We start from the raw sequence: 16,431 nt of genomic DNA on the forward strand, positions 1-16,431 counted from the left end.
GAGGCACAACCAAACTCTTCATATTTAATTTTTGTTGCCATCAATAATAGCAATATATCCGGCGTGGATTCACTTTCTCTATTAATTGCCGTATGGTACGCACCAAGCCAACAAACGGCCCACAGGCCAACTTTTAAAACCAGTAGCGTACAAAATATCGAAATAAAAATTAAATTTAAAAATTGAAATTAAATATCAAAATTAAAACTATTATTATTATATTAAAATTAAATTCAAGTATCAAAATAAAATTATAATCATTATATTAAAATTAAAATTAAATATTGATAGTTGAAACAGAACATGCACAATTTAAATAAATTTTCGAGATTCACCTAAAATTAGATCATCAACAATCACATACAGGTAATCCTCGACTTTTGTTTGTCGAAGATGTTTTGACTTACGAATATACGCACTAAGATCGAAAAAAAATCAAAGAATTATTATTTTTACTTCCCCGTAATGCGCAGTTACTGATAATATATCATGTATTAGTATGGGTGATCCAACGATGGAAGCTAACCCGGGGTGTTGTCGGTCACATCAAACGGATTTTTTTATTCTTCAATTGTTTCTCTCGTCGAAATAAATCAAGTAATTAAATCATTTCAGAGGTAAAATTTATCGGATAATGTGTGATTATTAATTTTATTTCGACGAAAGAAAAAAACCCTTTGACAAATCACCGACATCCGACACCGCGTTTTTTTATGAATTGTTTTTTTTTATCGATCATCCACGTGGAAATACAGTAACATCTCGTGACGACTTTAACAATATTTTTTTTCGCTCGTAAGCAAAGAAATTATAATATTTCTCTGGTTTTAAATGCGAATCGTCGTAATTCAAAACATTGTTGTAATTCAAAACATCAACGATGATCTAATTTTAGCTCAATCTCGCTCTTTAGCTTGATTTTGATATTTAATTTCAATTTTAAAATTTAATTTTTATTTCGATATTTTGTACGCTACTGCTGGTTAAAAAGTTGGCCCAAAATCGTCGTTGGTTTAGTCCGTAAGCACCATTAAAAGTGCTGATATCCTTTCAAACATTGAGCCTCTGTTAATACATTAAACAATGGCAGGTTTCTAAAAAACAAAACTGCTTCTTTAACATTAATATTAGATTTTGAACCTGCCACAGATGGTTTTAATAGTTTACTCAATGTGCGGAGGAATAGATTTGTCTCATTTAGTCTTGAGTGCGAGTCTAGTTTTAAGACTCTCTTTTGAGCAGCCTTTTGGATACACAGCTCCAACTGTCTTCTATAGTATCAACAATAGTAGACAAAAGCAGTTGCTTGGTTTCGACAGGAATAACACCGTCTATTATTAAGCATTAAGAGCAATGTGCCCAAAATACAAGACATTCCGCATGCATCATGCATGCACCTGTGGCATAGGTTGCCGACCTCTGTTTTAACATCCTTACATGCATCGCAGTTATATTTCAATAATGTTAAAATATTGTTATAATTGAAGAAATCATATTTATTCTAACTTATGATATCCTAGGGTTTCTGAAAACCCGACATATCCGGGTCCAAAATCAAATTCAAAAATTTCCAGATTTTCAATTCAAATTTTATTTTGTTTCATTATACAATTCTGGAAAAATATTATAGGTGATAAAAAACATATAATAAAGAAATACAAATATAATACAGTATGTATATCATAATGCAAAATTACATTAAATTAAAATTTTTATTTAGTTTTCCTAATTTAAACATATGTAGTAATACTTGAGAAACACTAAAGCATTGAGAGACTTATCCTCCAATGCCGATCTCAGTTTAGTGCAAAAATTATTAGATACCGAAAATGTTCTTTCTTTATCTGTAGATGTAGGTATAACGGTGCAAGGAGCATTATTTTAATAACTGGAGTTATGGTATAAGAAAAGTTGTTCCTCTGAAGGTCGTTTTCTATTTACCTATGTACATACTTTTATTTTATTTTACTATTCAAACCTAACTATAACAACACTAAAGCAATTTTACATTTTTTTTTTAGTAAGGGGAGTAAGTTTAGACCGGAAGTGAAACAAAACGCTTTAGCCTAGTGCAGTGGTTCTTAACTACACTTGCACCGCGAGCTTGTTGCAAGTGCACCGAAAAAAATAAATTTATGCTAAACAGAAAAATCCTTGAACTAGTTAAAATAGGATTCGTTCGTTTCATAAATGAAAAAACAAAATAGTGAATCAATATATCTACGCGTACGATACGACAAGATGTTTTTTTATTTTATTTCTTCATATTTAGAACAATTTAAAATATCATGGGAGTTATGTGTAGGAATTTGTACGCATGGTGTTCCGTCAATGGTAGGCCCATGATTAAAGGATTTGTTGCCCTTGCAAAAACAAGAATGAAAAACTTTTTATGTTTTCTCGAGTAATTGTAACATAATTTCATTGAATATGTTGGCATTTACGACAAATAGTCTTTAATTCGACAAGATGACCCCAAATGCTAGATGCATACGTCAAAGAGTTCACAAACACAGCATCGTATACCAAGCATTTTTCATGGAAACCCAAACCCCATGAGCGACTACAAAGGAGACCAATACGACCAAAGGAAGCCTAATGCAATCCCAATATGACCATTGAATGTAAGCCTGACATCGAGAACAACACCCAAATAAGTGGACTCGTTGACAAATTTGATCTTACAGTCTCCGAGTTTGATATTAGGGGCTCTAACAAGATAACCCTTTATTAGTAAGAACTCGGACTTACGAGGGCGAGAAAGAAAGTTTGTTAATTATGGCCCAATCGTCTAGATAGATAAGTGCCGCAGTAGCTCTACATTCCAGCTCAACACGGGACCCCAGCATGAATACCCATATGTCTACTAAGGTGATATTTCATAGTAAATGATTTTGAACAAATGTCACATTTGTGTGGTTTTCACCCAGTATGAATACCCATATGTCTACTAAGAATGTTTTTCGTCATAAATGATTTTGAACAAATGTCACATTTGTGTGGTTTTACCCCAGTATGAATAAATATATGTCTACTAAGCTGATATTTCGTATTAAATGATTTTGAACAAATGTCACATTTGTGTGGCTTTACCCCAGTATGAATACCCATATGTCTACTAAGACTGTGTTTTGTAGTAAATGATTTTGGACAAATGTCACATTTGTATGGTTTTACCTCAGTATGAATACCTATATGTGCACTAAGATGTTGTTTCGTAATAAACGATTTTGAACAAATGTCACATTTGTGTGGCTTTACCCCAGTATGAATACCCATATGACTACTAAGCTGATATTTCGTATTAAATGATTTTGGACAAATGTCACATTTGTGTGGTTTTACCCCAGCATGCATACCCATATGTACAGTAAGGTATCGATTCCCGTTAAAAGATTTTGAACAAATGTCACATTTGTATGTCTTTAACCCAGTATGACTACCTATATGTGCACTAAGATGTTGTTTCCAAGTAAATGATTTTGAACAAATGTCACATTTGTGTGGTTTTACCGCAGTATGAATACCTATATGTGAACTAAGATATCGTTTCGTAGTAAATGATTTTGAACAAATGTCACATTTGTGTGGCTTTACCCCAGTATGAATACCTATATGTGCACTAAGATTTTGTTTCGTAGTTAAAGATTTTGAACAAATGTCACATTTGTATGGCTTTAACCCAGTATGAATACCCATATGTACACCAAGCATTTGTTTCGCAGTAAATGATTTTGAACAAATGTCACATTTGTGTGGCTTTACCCCAGTATGAATACCCATATGTCTACTAAGACTGTGTTTCATAGTAAATGATTTTGAACAAATGTCACATTTGTGTGGCTTTACCCCAGTATGAATACCTATATGTGCACTAAGATGTTGTTTCGTAATGAACGATTTTGAACAAATGTCACATTTGTGTGGTTTTACCTCAGTATGAATACCCATATGACTACGAAGCTGATATTTCGTATTAAATGATTTTGAACAAATTTCACATTTGTGTGATTTTACCTCAGTATGAATACCCATATGTCTACTAAGGTGATATTTCATAGTAAATGATTTTGAACAAATGTCACATTTGTTTGGTTGTACCCCAGTATGAATACCTATATGTGCACTAAGATTTTGTTTCGTAGTAAATGATTTTGAACAAATGTCACATTTGTATGGCTTTAACCCAGTATGAATACCCATATGTACACTAAGCATTTGTTTCGCAGTAAATGATTTTGAACAAATGTCACATTTGTGTGGCTTTACCCCAGTATGAATACCCATATGTTTACTAAGATTATGTTTCGTAGTAAATGATTTTGAACAAATGTCACATTTGTGTGGCTTTACCCCAGTATGAATACCCATATGTTTACTAAGATTATGTTTCGTAGTAAATGATTTTGAATAAATGTCACATTTGTGTGGTTTAACCTCAGTATGAATACCCATATGACTACTAAGCTGATATTTCGTATTAAATGATTTTGGACAAATGTCACATTTGTGTGGCTTTACCCCAGTATGAATACCTATATGTGCATTAAGATTTTGTTTCGTAGTAAATGATTTTGAACAAATGTCACAATAATGCAGCTTTCTTAGAGTATCCGAGTTTTTTTGTTTCACACTATTGATTTTATGATCCAATTCAGAATTTGTAGGGCACATCTCATCTAAAGCATTTCGACATGTTAATTCTTCCACTAGAATGTGTGTATTGGTATCTATTATTGCTGCCACATTATCTTTCGAAGTATTTTTTCTTCCAGGTGTCTAAAATATAAACCGAACGTTATTCAATTAAACATGTATGTATATTTATAGTGTGATTAGATGTCATTTTACATGTCAATTTGTTTAGAATCGATCTAAAGCACTAGGAACCTATTGACTTACTTGGCCATCGTCGGGTGAACTGGAAATGTTGGGTGGCCAATCAGCACCCAACTCATCTTCCCATATTAAATCTTCGAGCAAAACCTCCTCAGTCTTGACTTTCAAACACTTGTCTAATTCCAGCCTCGACGTTGTGTCATTCCGAAAACAAGAGTTTCGAAAGGTGTCGAGCAATTCCAGATTGTTGAGACAAGAAAGGCATATCGTATCTGGCAGATGGTCACCTTTCCTAACCTGCAAATGTGAAAGGCAAAGGTAAAGATCACGAGGAGTAGCGAATTAACAATAGCAATGGCTTACACTTGTTAAGTGACGGCGACTGACCCGCAGCTGACAGCAGGTCCAAATGCGTTGCACCAAACGCTGAGGTGGATGAGGGTCGTCATGGATGGAGACGAAGGACCCTGCTGGACCCTGCTGGCAGAGACAAAGTCTGCACTCCATCGCTACCTGAGAGAGGAAGAAGCTCAATAGTGTCCTCGATAAGTCGATTAGTCGATAGTCAACAATGGATACCTAGACGCTTGTAGAAGCTTAAGACTAGGGCTGCCAACTTTTTCTGAGACAATTCCGGGACAAATAGCTCAAAACTCAATTTTATATATTTTTTTTATTCGTTCGGAACATTTTTTACATGCGGAAAATATTACTTTAGAAAAAAATTGTCATCATCTTCAGTTATCAAAATTTAACTGGCTTTCACATCTCGTTAAGTTTGGTTCCTTTATTTGAATACAAAGAAATTCGATCGGTCAAACCAGACTCAATGAACTATCTTTGCTTACAATTGAGCACAAAGAAGCAGCCAAAATGGACCTCAAACAATTAATTCATGATTTTGGAAACAGTAAAGCTCGAAAGGAATTTTAAAATATCGCGCTCATCTGTCAAATGAGACGCCCGTCATCCACCGACCGAGGCGGTCTTGGCGTGGCTGGTCTACCTTGCCTGACCAGTCAGCGTACTCATCCACAGCCCCCGCCATAAAGGGGCACAGGCGCCGAGAAACTCCCCGGCTCGCCATCTACTCCTTAATAAACGAGGATATAACCGACTTGACGTGTCTAATTCCCCACCCCGCCCTGTTCCAGCACGTGCTCCAGAGCGAGCTGAACGAGACGACGACACACACACACAGCCATTGGTCACCCATACATATACACACATTACAGTTCCTGCAGCTATCGTTCATGGTCCTTCGAGCCGGATGATCTCAGCGCTGGATTCTGTCGTCGGCACACCAGGTTGGTCGTCAGCCATTTTGCCTCTCCCGTTATCCCTTTGTTCGGGTTCCCGCCATTTTGTGATCCCGCTTCCCTTTGTTTAAACTCCCGCCATTTTCGTTTGGCCTTCGGCATCACGGCGTGCCCCCCCCCCCCCTCTCTTCTAATCTCACTCCTTCCAGTTTCTCGGAGTCATGGCGACTCAATTGCGACGTCGTCGTGGCGCTCTTCGGGGAATGCTGACGAGAAACTCGAATCTCGTCGAGAAATTACCGCTGAGCGTGGCCCGACTCGAGTATAAGCTCGAGGAGATGCGCCAGCTGCGTCTCGATTTTTTGGACACGCAGTCCGAGTTAGAGGCGCTAGAGGCCACAGAGGCGGTGGATTCCGCGCGAACATGGGACGATTTTGAGGCCGCCTATTCGGCATATATCGATACACTGCTGGACAAATTAGATGCCGCAAAGCGCATCACCTCATCGGGAGGAACCCCCTCCCCAAATCAGTTAGTGCCGGTCGATCAAATCGTCCGTCTCACGGTTGACCGACTCGCAACTCCCCCAGTTGACCAACCCATTCGTCTCCCGGCACTAGAACTGCCAACATTCGATGGGAAGCTCGAAGATTGGCCCCAGTTCTCCCAACGCTTCCAGGCAGCAATAGACGGCAGTGAGGTGGATTCAATCCGCTTCCAATATCTTACTGTCAGTCTTATAGGTGAGGCCCGCAACATTATCCGCGGCCTCGACTGTGCGGAAGGGGCCTTCACCACCGCTTGGTCAATTCTCGAGGACTGGTACAACAACATGAGGTTGTTGGTCCAGAGACACGTGCAGGCATTGCTCAACGCTGAGCCTGTGGGCCGTCACGTCGGTCAAGGGTTGCGGCGGCTGGTGGATGACATCACCATACATGTCCGTACCCTCGGTTCCATGGGCGTCCCCGTCGACAAATGGGATGACGTCCTCGTGTCTTCCCTGTCGTCCAAGCTGGACCGGTACACGGCCCGGCAATGGGACATGCAGTCAGTCAAGCACGAGGACTGGACCTTTGACAAATTTTTGAGTTTCCTCAAGTTTCAGTGCCAGGTGCAAATGAACGGTGAGGCCATCCAGAGGATGCAAGAGCCGCGCCCCTGCACGAAGGTTACTACCAAGGCTTCCGTTCACCACGCGAGAGTCAAGGTAGCTTCCTGCCCTAAGTGTCGAGGTGACCACTTGCTCCACTCATGCTCATCATTCCGGAAGCTGGCCCTACCAGAGCGAATCAGCCTGGTCCGAAGGGTAAACCTCTGCATGAACTGCCTGTGTCCTGGCCACAATATGACAGCATGCAAGAGCCAAAATCGTTGCTCCCACTGTCGCAACCCACACCACACACTTTTGCACGCCGAGTTTACTAGGACTTCTAAGTACCTCGACGCTGCTCCTGTCCCAAGGGAAGGAAGCTTCGCCAACGAAGTGCCACACGCGCCTAGCCTTCATTCCCTGCATTCAACCGTCAGGGAAGCAACAGCCCCTCGCACCGTTCTGTTATCCACAGTGGTGCTGTCTGCCCGTGGAAGCGATGGGCGTTGGCTTATGTGTCGAGCATTGCTCGACAGTGGGTCAGAGATGAACATCATCTCCAATGACCTGCGTCAGCGGTTGAACGTCCAACCGCATGCATTGAATGCAAGCATGGTCGGGGTAGGCTGTAAGGAAATGCCAATCTCCCAGGGCGTAGTCTTGCACGTTGCTCCTCGGGGGTCGAGGAGCCATGCCAAAATAAAGGAGATGGAGTTTTTAGTGATCCCCAAGATCACGAACAATGTTCCATCCAGAGACGTGTCGGAATTACGGCTGGGGTTCCTAATTCCCTGGTCAATTCCTAGCTGGCGAACCACTGGTTGCTCAACAGCGGCAGGATCTGCTCAATCAGCCCGCAGCACGGGCGCTACCGCACCAGCATCTGCAGCAGCGGGCAGAGATGGTCACTGGAGGAGTGCAGCACACTCCTTCAACAGCAACACCAGGAAGGCAGCCCAACGAGTAGCTCGACTGCCGATCGAGCGGCATGCAGAACATGGTGCTAACCATGGGGCGAGTCACGCTGGTGCTTCCTGGACACGACGGTGTCGCACGAATTATCACCCTGTGCACTCAGAGGGGCATCACCGACAGGACAGCTGGCGAGGCGCCCGTTGGCCCCCTGACCAGCCGAATAGGCCTGGGTGCACTCACTGTTCTCCCTCCCCCATATAATTTCGTGTTTGTGCCAGTGTAGTAGTGGTTTTTAGTGGTTTGGTTGTGGTGCGCTAATTGACGCTTTATACATTAAGTTTGTTTTGTTTTCTTTTGTTTGCTAATGACACTTTACCCTTGTAGTAGTTGGTTTGGTTTTTTTTGTCGGTGTGCTTATAACGCTTTTTTGTGCTTGTAACCATGGCTGCTGTCTTTAGTTCCTAAGAAAATGTTTGCAAATCACTGTAGAAATAGTACCTACATATCCAATGCTTATGTCTTATGTACTGCTTATACGCATGTACTGCAATGCATTCATTTATAATTTTAAATAATATCTGTTCTAATTGAATGTAGTTTCAAGCGTGTATCTAAATGTTGATGTTTGTTACCACTGCTCGGAGCTCAACATGGATGCTACCACTGCTCGGAGCTCAACGTGGATGTTACCACTGCTCGGAGCTCAACGTGGATCCAAATATTGACTACTCGTTCGGAGGAGAATGAGTGTAATTATTACCATGGAAATCAGTTGTGTACGTTTTCAGGATAATCCATCACGGATGCGGAATGTACGCATATTTGTTCGATTCACATATTAGCTTTGCAAATGATTCTTTATCGATATATGATACATGTTGATATTAAATAAGATATTTAATTGTAAAATGTGTTTGGTGTTAAATGTATGAATAAAATATTATGTGAATGTCCCATATGTTGGGGCTGTATTTGAATCAATTGGGTTCACACGCCGTAATGTTGAATTTGTTTCGAATATTTCAAACAGATAGTGTAATAATTTGATGATGTCCATTATGAAGGTTAAGCAAAGACCTCTATCTGTATCATTTGAATTGTTCCTTCTGAATTTCGTTGTTTTTTGTTTGAATTGTTTATGTTAATTTTCTTGAAATCTTTGTTAATATTCCAACCCGGGGAGTATGTCCGAGCCAAAAACCCACATGGCCGTGTTTTGGGCTCTTACGAGCGCGCACTCATCTGACGAAGCGCGCTCATCTGTCAAATGAGACGCCCGCCATCCGCCGGCCGAGACGGTCTTAGCGTGGCTGGTCTACCTTGCCTGACCAGCCATCGTACTCATCCACAGCCCCCGCCATAAAGGGGCACAGGCGCCGAGAAACTCCCCGGCTCGCCATCTACTCCTTAATAAACGAGAGGATATAACCGACTTGACGTGTCTAATTCCCAACCCCGCCCTGTTCCAGCACGTGCTCCAGAGCGAGCTGAACGAGACGACGACACACACACACAGCCATTGGTCACCCATACATATACACACATTACAGCTCCTGCAGCTATCGTTCAGTCGCTTTTAAATATATATTTAATAAAAAAAGAATCAGTCCATTACAAAATCTCGATTTGTCGTGCCACCGTATGTGCATGTAGGTACTAGTCGCTAGTGCGAAAGTATTCGGTTATGATATCACTAAAACGCTAGTGAAAATATATTTTCACTGACAATATGACCCCACTTAACACACAAAAAACAAAGATTTTTGATTTATTATTTATTTATTCGAGTATTTTTTCCTTAGATATTAATCAATTTATAGTCAGTATTTTAATATGCATAGATGGTCAGTATTTTTATTATTTGTCCGGTCACAAAAACACGGGCATAGCCGGGTAGTAACACTGGGAATTTTATAAAATTATTTTTACATATTGTTATTTTTACTATTTTAAATTACTTTTGTATATTTTTATTTTCTTTTCATGCCTTCTATTATAATATTTTTTTTATATAATTTTACTTTTTTTTCTATTCAATGTTCTATTGTATCTCTCTATATCTTTCTTTCGTCATGTCTTTAATAAAGTTGTAAACCCCTGATATAACATACATACATACATATGTAGTGTTTGTGTCCTTTTGATTTTTGTATGTTGTCAAGTTTATATGCTAAAAAAATCAATTCACTATATTAAAAAAAAATTATACTTTCTCGAAAATTCTCGAGAATCTCGAGAAACAAAAAAAGAAAATCTCGAATTCTCGAGATTCAAATATTCCGAGAAAAGGAGATTCTCGAATCTCGAGAATCAAAAAAAGTCGAGAAATCACAACCTCTAAGTGCGGGTCCGGCAGCAGCTGAAAGAGAGAGGGGTTTTTAGTGAGTAAGAATCTCACACTCCCCCTGGAATTCGGGTCGGGGGGGCCTATGCAAGGTTTTCCCCTCACGGGGAAAAAAAAGGGTTTCTGAAAACCCGACATATCCGGGTGCAAAATTTTGAAAGTCCAAAATCAAATTCAAAAATTTCCAGATTTTCAATTCAAATTTTATTTTGTTTCATTATACAATTCTGGAAAAATATTATAGGTGATAAAAAACATATAATAAAGAAATACAAATATAATACAGTATGTATATCATAATGCAAAATTACATTAAATAAAAATTTTATTTAGTTTTCCTAATTTGAACATATGTAATAATACTTGAGAAACACTAAAGCATTGAGAGACTTATCCCCCAATGCCGATCTCAGTTTAGTGCAAAAATTATTAGATACCGAAAATGTTCTTTCTTTATCTGTAGATGTAGGTATAAGGGTGCAAGGAGCATTATTTTAATAACTGGAGATATGGTATAAGCAAAAATTGTTCCTCTGAAGGTCGTTTTCAATTTACCTAAGTACATACTTTTATTTTATTTAACTATTCAAACCTAACTATAAAAACACTAAAGCAATTTTACAATTTTTTTAGTAAGGGGAGTAAGTTTAGACCGGAAGTGAAACAAAACGCTTTATCCTAGTGCAGTGATTCTTAACTGCACTTGCACCGTGAGCTTGTTGCAAGTGCACCGAAAAAAATAAATTTATGCTAAAAACAGAAAAATCCTTGAACTAGTTAAAATAGGATTCGTTCGTTTCATAAATGAAAAAACAAAATAGTGAATCAATATATCTACGCGTACGATACGACAAGATGTTTTTTATTTTATTTCTTCATATTTAGAACAATTTAAAATATCATGGGAGTTTGTGTAGGAATTTGTACGCATGGTGTTCTGTCAATGGTAGGCTCATGATTAAAGGATTTGTTGCCCTTGCAAAAACAAGAATGAAAAACTTTTTATGTTTTCTCGAGTAATTGTAACATAATTTCATTGAATGTGTTGGCATTTACGACAAATAGTCTTTAATTCGACAAGATGACCCCAAATGCTAGATGCATACGTCAAAGAGTTCACAAACACAGCATCGTATACCAAGCGTTTTTCATGGAAACCCAAACCCCATGAGCGACCACAAAGGAGACCAATACGACCAAAGGAAACCTTAGCTTTATCTAATGCTCTCCCAATATGACCATTGAATGTAAGCCTGACATCGAGAACAACACCCAAATAAGTGGACTCGTTGACAAATTTGATCTTACAGTCTCCGAGTTTGATATTAGGGGCTCTAACAAGATAACCCTTTATTAGTAAGAACTTGGACTTACGAGGGCGAGAAAGAAAGTTTGTTAATTATGGCCCAATCGTCTAGATAGATAAGTGCCGCGGTAGCTCTGCATTCCAGCTCAACACGGGACCCCAGCATGAATACCCATATGTCTACTAAGGTGATATTTCATACTAAATGATTTTAAACAAATGTCACATTTGTGTGGTTTTAACCCAGTATGACTACCTATATGTGCACTAAGATGTTGTTTCAAAGTAAATGATTTTGAACAAATGTCACATTTGTGTGGCTTTACCCCAGTATGAATACCTATATGTGAACTAAGATATCGTTTCGTAGTAAATGATTTTGAACAAATGTCACATTTGTGTGGCTTTACCCCAGTATGAATACCTATATGTGAACTAAGATATCGTTTCGTAGTAAATGATTTTGAACAAATGTCACATTTGTATGGATTTAACCCAGTATGAATACCCATATGTACACTAAGCATTTGTTTCGCAGTAAATGATTTTGAACAAATGTCACATTTGTGTGGTTTAACCCCAGTATGAATACCTATATGTGCACTAAGATTTTGTTTCGTAGTAAATGATTTTGAACAAATGTCACATTTGTATGGCTTTAACCCAGTATGAATACCCATATGTACACTAAGCATTTGTTTCGCAGTAAATGATTTTGAACAAATGTCACATTTGTGTGGCTTTACCCCAGTATGAATACCCATATGTCTACTAAGACTGTGTTTCATAGTAAATGATTTTGAACAAATGTCACATTTGTGTAATTTTACCTCAGTATGAATACCCATATGTCTACTAAGATGAGATTTCATAGTAAATGATTTTGAACAAATGTCACATTTGTTTGGTTGTACCCCAGTATGAATAACTATATGTGCACTAAGATGTTGTTTCGAAGTAAATGATTTTGAACAAATGTCACATTTGTGTGGTTTTACCCCAGTATGAATACCCATATGTCTACTAAGCTGATATTTCCTAGTAAATGATTTTGAACAAATGTCACATTCGTATGGCTTTACCCCAGCATGAATACCTATATGTTTACTAAGAATGTGTTTCGTAGTAAATGATTTTGAACAAATGTCACATTTGTGTGGCTTTACCCCAGTATGAATACCAATATGTGCACTAAGATTTCGTTTCGAAGTAAATGATTTTGAACAAATGTCACATTTGTATGGCTTTAACCCAGTATGAATACCCATATGTACACTAAGAATTTGTTTCGTAGTAAATGATTTTGAACAAATGCCACATTTGTGTGATTTTACCCCAGTATGAATACCTATATGTGCACTTAGATTTTGTTTCGTAGTAAATGATTTTGAACAAATGTCACATTTGTATGGCTTTACCCCAGCATGAATACCAATATGTGTACTAAGATTGTGTTTCGTAGTAAATGATTTTGAACAAATGTCACAATAATGCAGCTTTCGTCGAGTATCCGAGTGTTTTTGTGTCACACTATTGATTTTATGATCCAATTCAGAATTTGTAGAGCACATCTCATCTAAAGCATTTCGAAATGTTAATTCTTCCACTAGAATGTGTGTATTGGTATCTATTATTGCTGCCACATTATCTCTCGAAGTATTTTTTCCTCCAGGTGTCTAAAATATAAACCGAACGTTATTCAATTAAACATGTATGTATATTTATAGTGTGATTAGATGTCATTTTACATGTCAATTTGTTTAGAATCGATTTAAAGCACTAGAAACCTATTGACTTACTTGGCCATCGTCGGGTGAACTGGAAATGTTGGGTGGCCAATCAGCACCCAACTCATCTTCCCATATTAAATCTTCCAGCAAAACCTCCTCAGGCTTAACTTTCAAACACTTGTCTAATTCCAGCCTCGACGTTGTGTCATTCCGAAAACAAGAGTTTCGAAAGGTGTCGAGCAATTCCAGATTGTTGAGACAAGAAAGGCATATCGTATCTGGCAGATGGTCACCTTTCCTAACCTGCAAATGTGAAAGGCAAAGGTAAAGATCACGAGGAGTAGCGAATTAACAATAGCAATGGCTTACACTTGGTAAGTGACGGCGACTGACCCGCAGCTGACAGCAGGTCCAAATGCGTTGCACCAAACGCTGAGGTGGATGAGGGTCGTCATGGATGGAGACGAAGGACCCTGCTGGACCCTGCTGGCAGAGACAAAGTCTGCACTCCATCGCTACCTGAGAGAGGAAGAAGCTCAATAGTGTCCTCGATAAGTCGATTAGTCGATAGTCGACAATGGATACCTAGACGCTTGTAGAAGCTTAAGACTAGGGCTGCCAACTTTTTCTGAGACAATTCCGGGACAAATAGCTCAAAACTCAATTTTTATATTTATTTTTTATTCGTTTTTATGTGTGTGTCTTCGTGGATGTGTGTACGCTCCCGTGCAACGTATTGACGCTGACGTCTCCCGTTCCAAGCCAGGTGCTCAATATCAGGAGTACATGTCATACGCTCCACTTCACGCTGATTGGTTGTGCGCTTCGTTCTCGTCTATTTATTTTATTAAATATCTCTAGGCACAACAACTACTCCTGGATTCTAAAATTTGTTTTTTTGAAATCTCCATACTGGTCGACGCACCGCAAATACCCACAAATATACATACATACATCGCGGCCGTTTTTATACATATTATTTTTCTTTTGTTTTTTATCCAATTCTTCTGCTTTTGCTTTTTTCTCTTAATTCTTATGTATTTTTATTTTCTTGTTTTCTTATATAGACCATTGGGGCGCATTAGGTTCCACCTGTAATTCCACAATGGTCCAAAACTATAAGTAAATCAATAAGAAATATATCAAAACGTGTAATGAACGGTATTACGCGCGTCTTTATGCAGAGGGCGTTATACGTCGTTATTCTTCCAAGAGTCGTGTTATGTAGGAAACGGGGACTAACCTTGGGATAGTTATATAAATGTATATAGTCGGGGAGGTTCCTGACTGCAAGTCGTGTGCGTTGATAACAGCTTCCTCCGGAAGCTGGCCCTGTGGTATCGTCACAGCAGCGGGAGGGGGAGGCAGGAGACAAACTCCGTACTGCCTCGTGTGGACACAAGATGGCGATCTCTGGGCGTCTCTGAAGACGCTCGGCGGAGATGCTGGAGGGAGGTCCTTCCCGTTTGGAGGCTGGCGATGGAGAGACCGCGTCTCGACCCTTCTCGAGACGGGTAGTGTGTTTGGCGCGGTAAAGTAGCTGGTGCCAACCTAAAGGTTACTACCGCTACCAACTTAAGGGACACTTGGGAGAACGTCGCGTTACAAACGTAAATAAAACAAAGAGTGCAAATTTAAATAAATTTAATTTCATTATACAATTGAGAGGATATGTACACAAACTTCACCGACATGATTATAGTAAAAATATATAAAATTTACACATCAATCCATATATAGGTATATACTATCAATAATAAAATAAAAAAAATTGCGTACAATTAATTTATTATGGCATACTTAAAATGAAAACAAACGTATCATTTATTTGGTTATGCACGACATTAAACAATTATGGAGGATGAACGAATGAGACGACTGGCATGTTAATGCACGTGTTTATTATATGACAGCTGAAGACAGAGTGAGTAGCAGCTGTCCGAACCCAGCCGGGTTGGTCTCCACTCGCAGGAAGGCAACCAAACTCGACCATGTCGTATAAGCGAGCCGCCACATCACTCCCCCCCCCAGCATCAGCGATACCAAAATTACAAAGAAACAAATTTTACAAAAGAAAAAAAGTTATTGTTACACAAAAAGCAAAAAAATTATTGAGTGGGGAGAAAAAAATTATGTTGACGTGGGTCATCCGCTGTGTACATAGGTGTACCGCCCTGAATGGTCGGTAGATTCGAGGGCGGTGACGTCGCGAGCAGGACGGTGGGTGGTCCGATGGTCGCGCGATGCGATGCTGCGGCGGCGCCGCTCTTCCGAGGCTGATGTCGGTTGGTGGGGCGGCGGGGGCGGCAGGGGCATCGATGTGATTGATGATACTCCGAGCTGGACTGTGAGTCGTTGTGGCTCGTGGAGGTGTTGTAGCGCTACCGCCCGTCTCGGCGTGACGACGCTCGTGGAGACGGACGGGGCCTTGATGATGATGATGATGATGATGGTGCTGAGGTGGTGTATGTCTTGTGGTGCTGGATGACCGTTCTATGTGTAGTGGATCGCGCATGACTCCACATCCAGCTGTCACGATCGTCGTCTCATTCGCTCCCCCATTTTTTAAAAGCACCTGTCGTCGACGTTGTGGCTGGACGTCGGTAGGTAGGTAGGTAGGTAGGTAGCCGTGTCTGCTCGTTTATTGTCACCCGCGGGCCGCGACGCGCTCTGTTGATGGCGATGGGGGCGCGGCGGGTAGCTTCTCCCGCCTGACTCGGCGAGGCAGGGATGAGCGGCATGTTGAAATTGATCGAGGCTGCGTGGCTCGATGTCGGGGGTCACCAGTATGGAGGATGAACGAATGAGACGACTGGCATGTTAATGCACGTGTTTATTATATGACAGCTGAAGACAGAGTGAGTAGCAGCTGTCCGAACCCAGCCGGGTTGGTCCCCACTCGCAGGAAGGCAACCAAACTCGACCATGTCGTATAAGCGAGCCG

The 16,431-nt window shown here is 39.9% G+C and overlaps 3 protein-coding genes across 5 annotated transcripts in view; 1 reads left to right on the forward strand and 2 right to left on the reverse strand.

Annotated features, from left to right (window-relative positions):
• Window positions 1-1,569: 1,569 nt before the first annotated feature.
• Window positions 1,570-5,465, reverse strand: LOC143917115 (uncharacterized). 2 transcript variants are annotated; one of them, XM_077438519.1, is made up of 4 exons: window positions 5,419-5,465; window positions 5,227-5,352; window positions 4,903-5,136; window positions 1,570-4,779 (listed from the first exon to the last, which is right to left on the reverse strand). In XM_077438519.1, the coding sequence occupies exons 2-4, from the start codon at window positions 5,344-5,346 to the stop codon at window positions 2,923-2,925; spliced, it is 2,211 nt and encodes a 736-aa protein (XP_077294645.1). In that variant the 5' UTR covers window positions 5,347-5,352; window positions 5,419-5,465; the 3' UTR covers window positions 1,570-2,922. The 2 variants fall into 2 exon arrangements, with proteins under 2 accessions (XP_077294645.1, XP_077294644.1); XM_077438518.1 differs by having other exon boundaries at window positions 1,571-4,779; window positions 5,203-5,444.
• Window positions 5,466-5,776: 311 nt separating this feature from the next.
• The window catches only part of LOC143917127 (E3 SUMO-protein ligase ZBED1-like), a 93,049-nt gene continuing 82,394 nt past the window's right edge, over window positions 5,777-16,431 (forward strand). Inside the window, exons 1-2 of the mRNA XM_077438539.1 lie at window positions 5,777-6,146; window positions 9,577-9,676. The gene's annotated coding sequence lies outside the window, so the exon portion shown is untranslated. The remainder of the gene's footprint in view (window positions 6,147-9,576; window positions 9,677-16,431) is intronic.
• On the reverse strand, window positions 10,636-14,117 carry LOC143917118 (uncharacterized). 2 transcript variants are annotated; one of them, XM_077438522.1, is made up of 3 exons: window positions 13,857-14,117; window positions 13,557-13,790; window positions 10,636-13,433 (listed from the first exon to the last, which is right to left on the reverse strand). In XM_077438522.1, the coding sequence occupies exons 1-3, from the start codon at window positions 13,998-14,000 to the stop codon at window positions 11,904-11,906; spliced, it is 1,908 nt and encodes a 635-aa protein (XP_077294648.1). In that variant the 5' UTR covers window positions 14,001-14,117; the 3' UTR covers window positions 10,636-11,903. The 2 variants fall into 2 exon arrangements, with proteins under 2 accessions (XP_077294648.1, XP_077294649.1); XM_077438523.1 differs by having other exon boundaries at window positions 13,881-14,098.

This window comes from Arctopsyche grandis, chromosome 9 (assembly GCF_051622035.1).
Source record: "Arctopsyche grandis isolate Sample6627 chromosome 9, ASM5162203v2, whole genome shotgun sequence".
NCBI lineage: Eukaryota > Metazoa > Arthropoda > Insecta > Trichoptera > Hydropsychidae > Arctopsyche > Arctopsyche grandis.

Coding starts and splice junctions, on each gene's coding strand:
- LOC143917115 (XM_077438518.1), bottom strand. CDS start 5,346: ATGGAGTGCAGACTTTGTCTCTGCCAGCAGGGTCCAGCAGGGTCCTTC. Junction 5,137..5,202: donor GTCGCCGTCACTTAACAAGT/GTAAGCCATTGC, acceptor TCACATTTGCAG/GTTAGGAAAGGTGACCATCT. Junction 4,780..4,902: donor GTTCACCCGACGATGGCCAA/GTAAGTCAATAG, acceptor TTTATATTTTAG/ACACCTGGAAGAAAAAATAC.
- LOC143917118 (XM_077438522.1), bottom strand. CDS start 14,000: ATGGAGTGCAGACTTTGTCTCTGCCAGCAGGGTCCAGCAGGGTCCTTC. Junction 13,791..13,856: donor GTCGCCGTCACTTACCAAGT/GTAAGCCATTGC, acceptor TCACATTTGCAG/GTTAGGAAAGGTGACCATCT. Junction 13,434..13,556: donor GTTCACCCGACGATGGCCAA/GTAAGTCAATAG, acceptor TTTATATTTTAG/ACACCTGGAGGAAAAAATAC.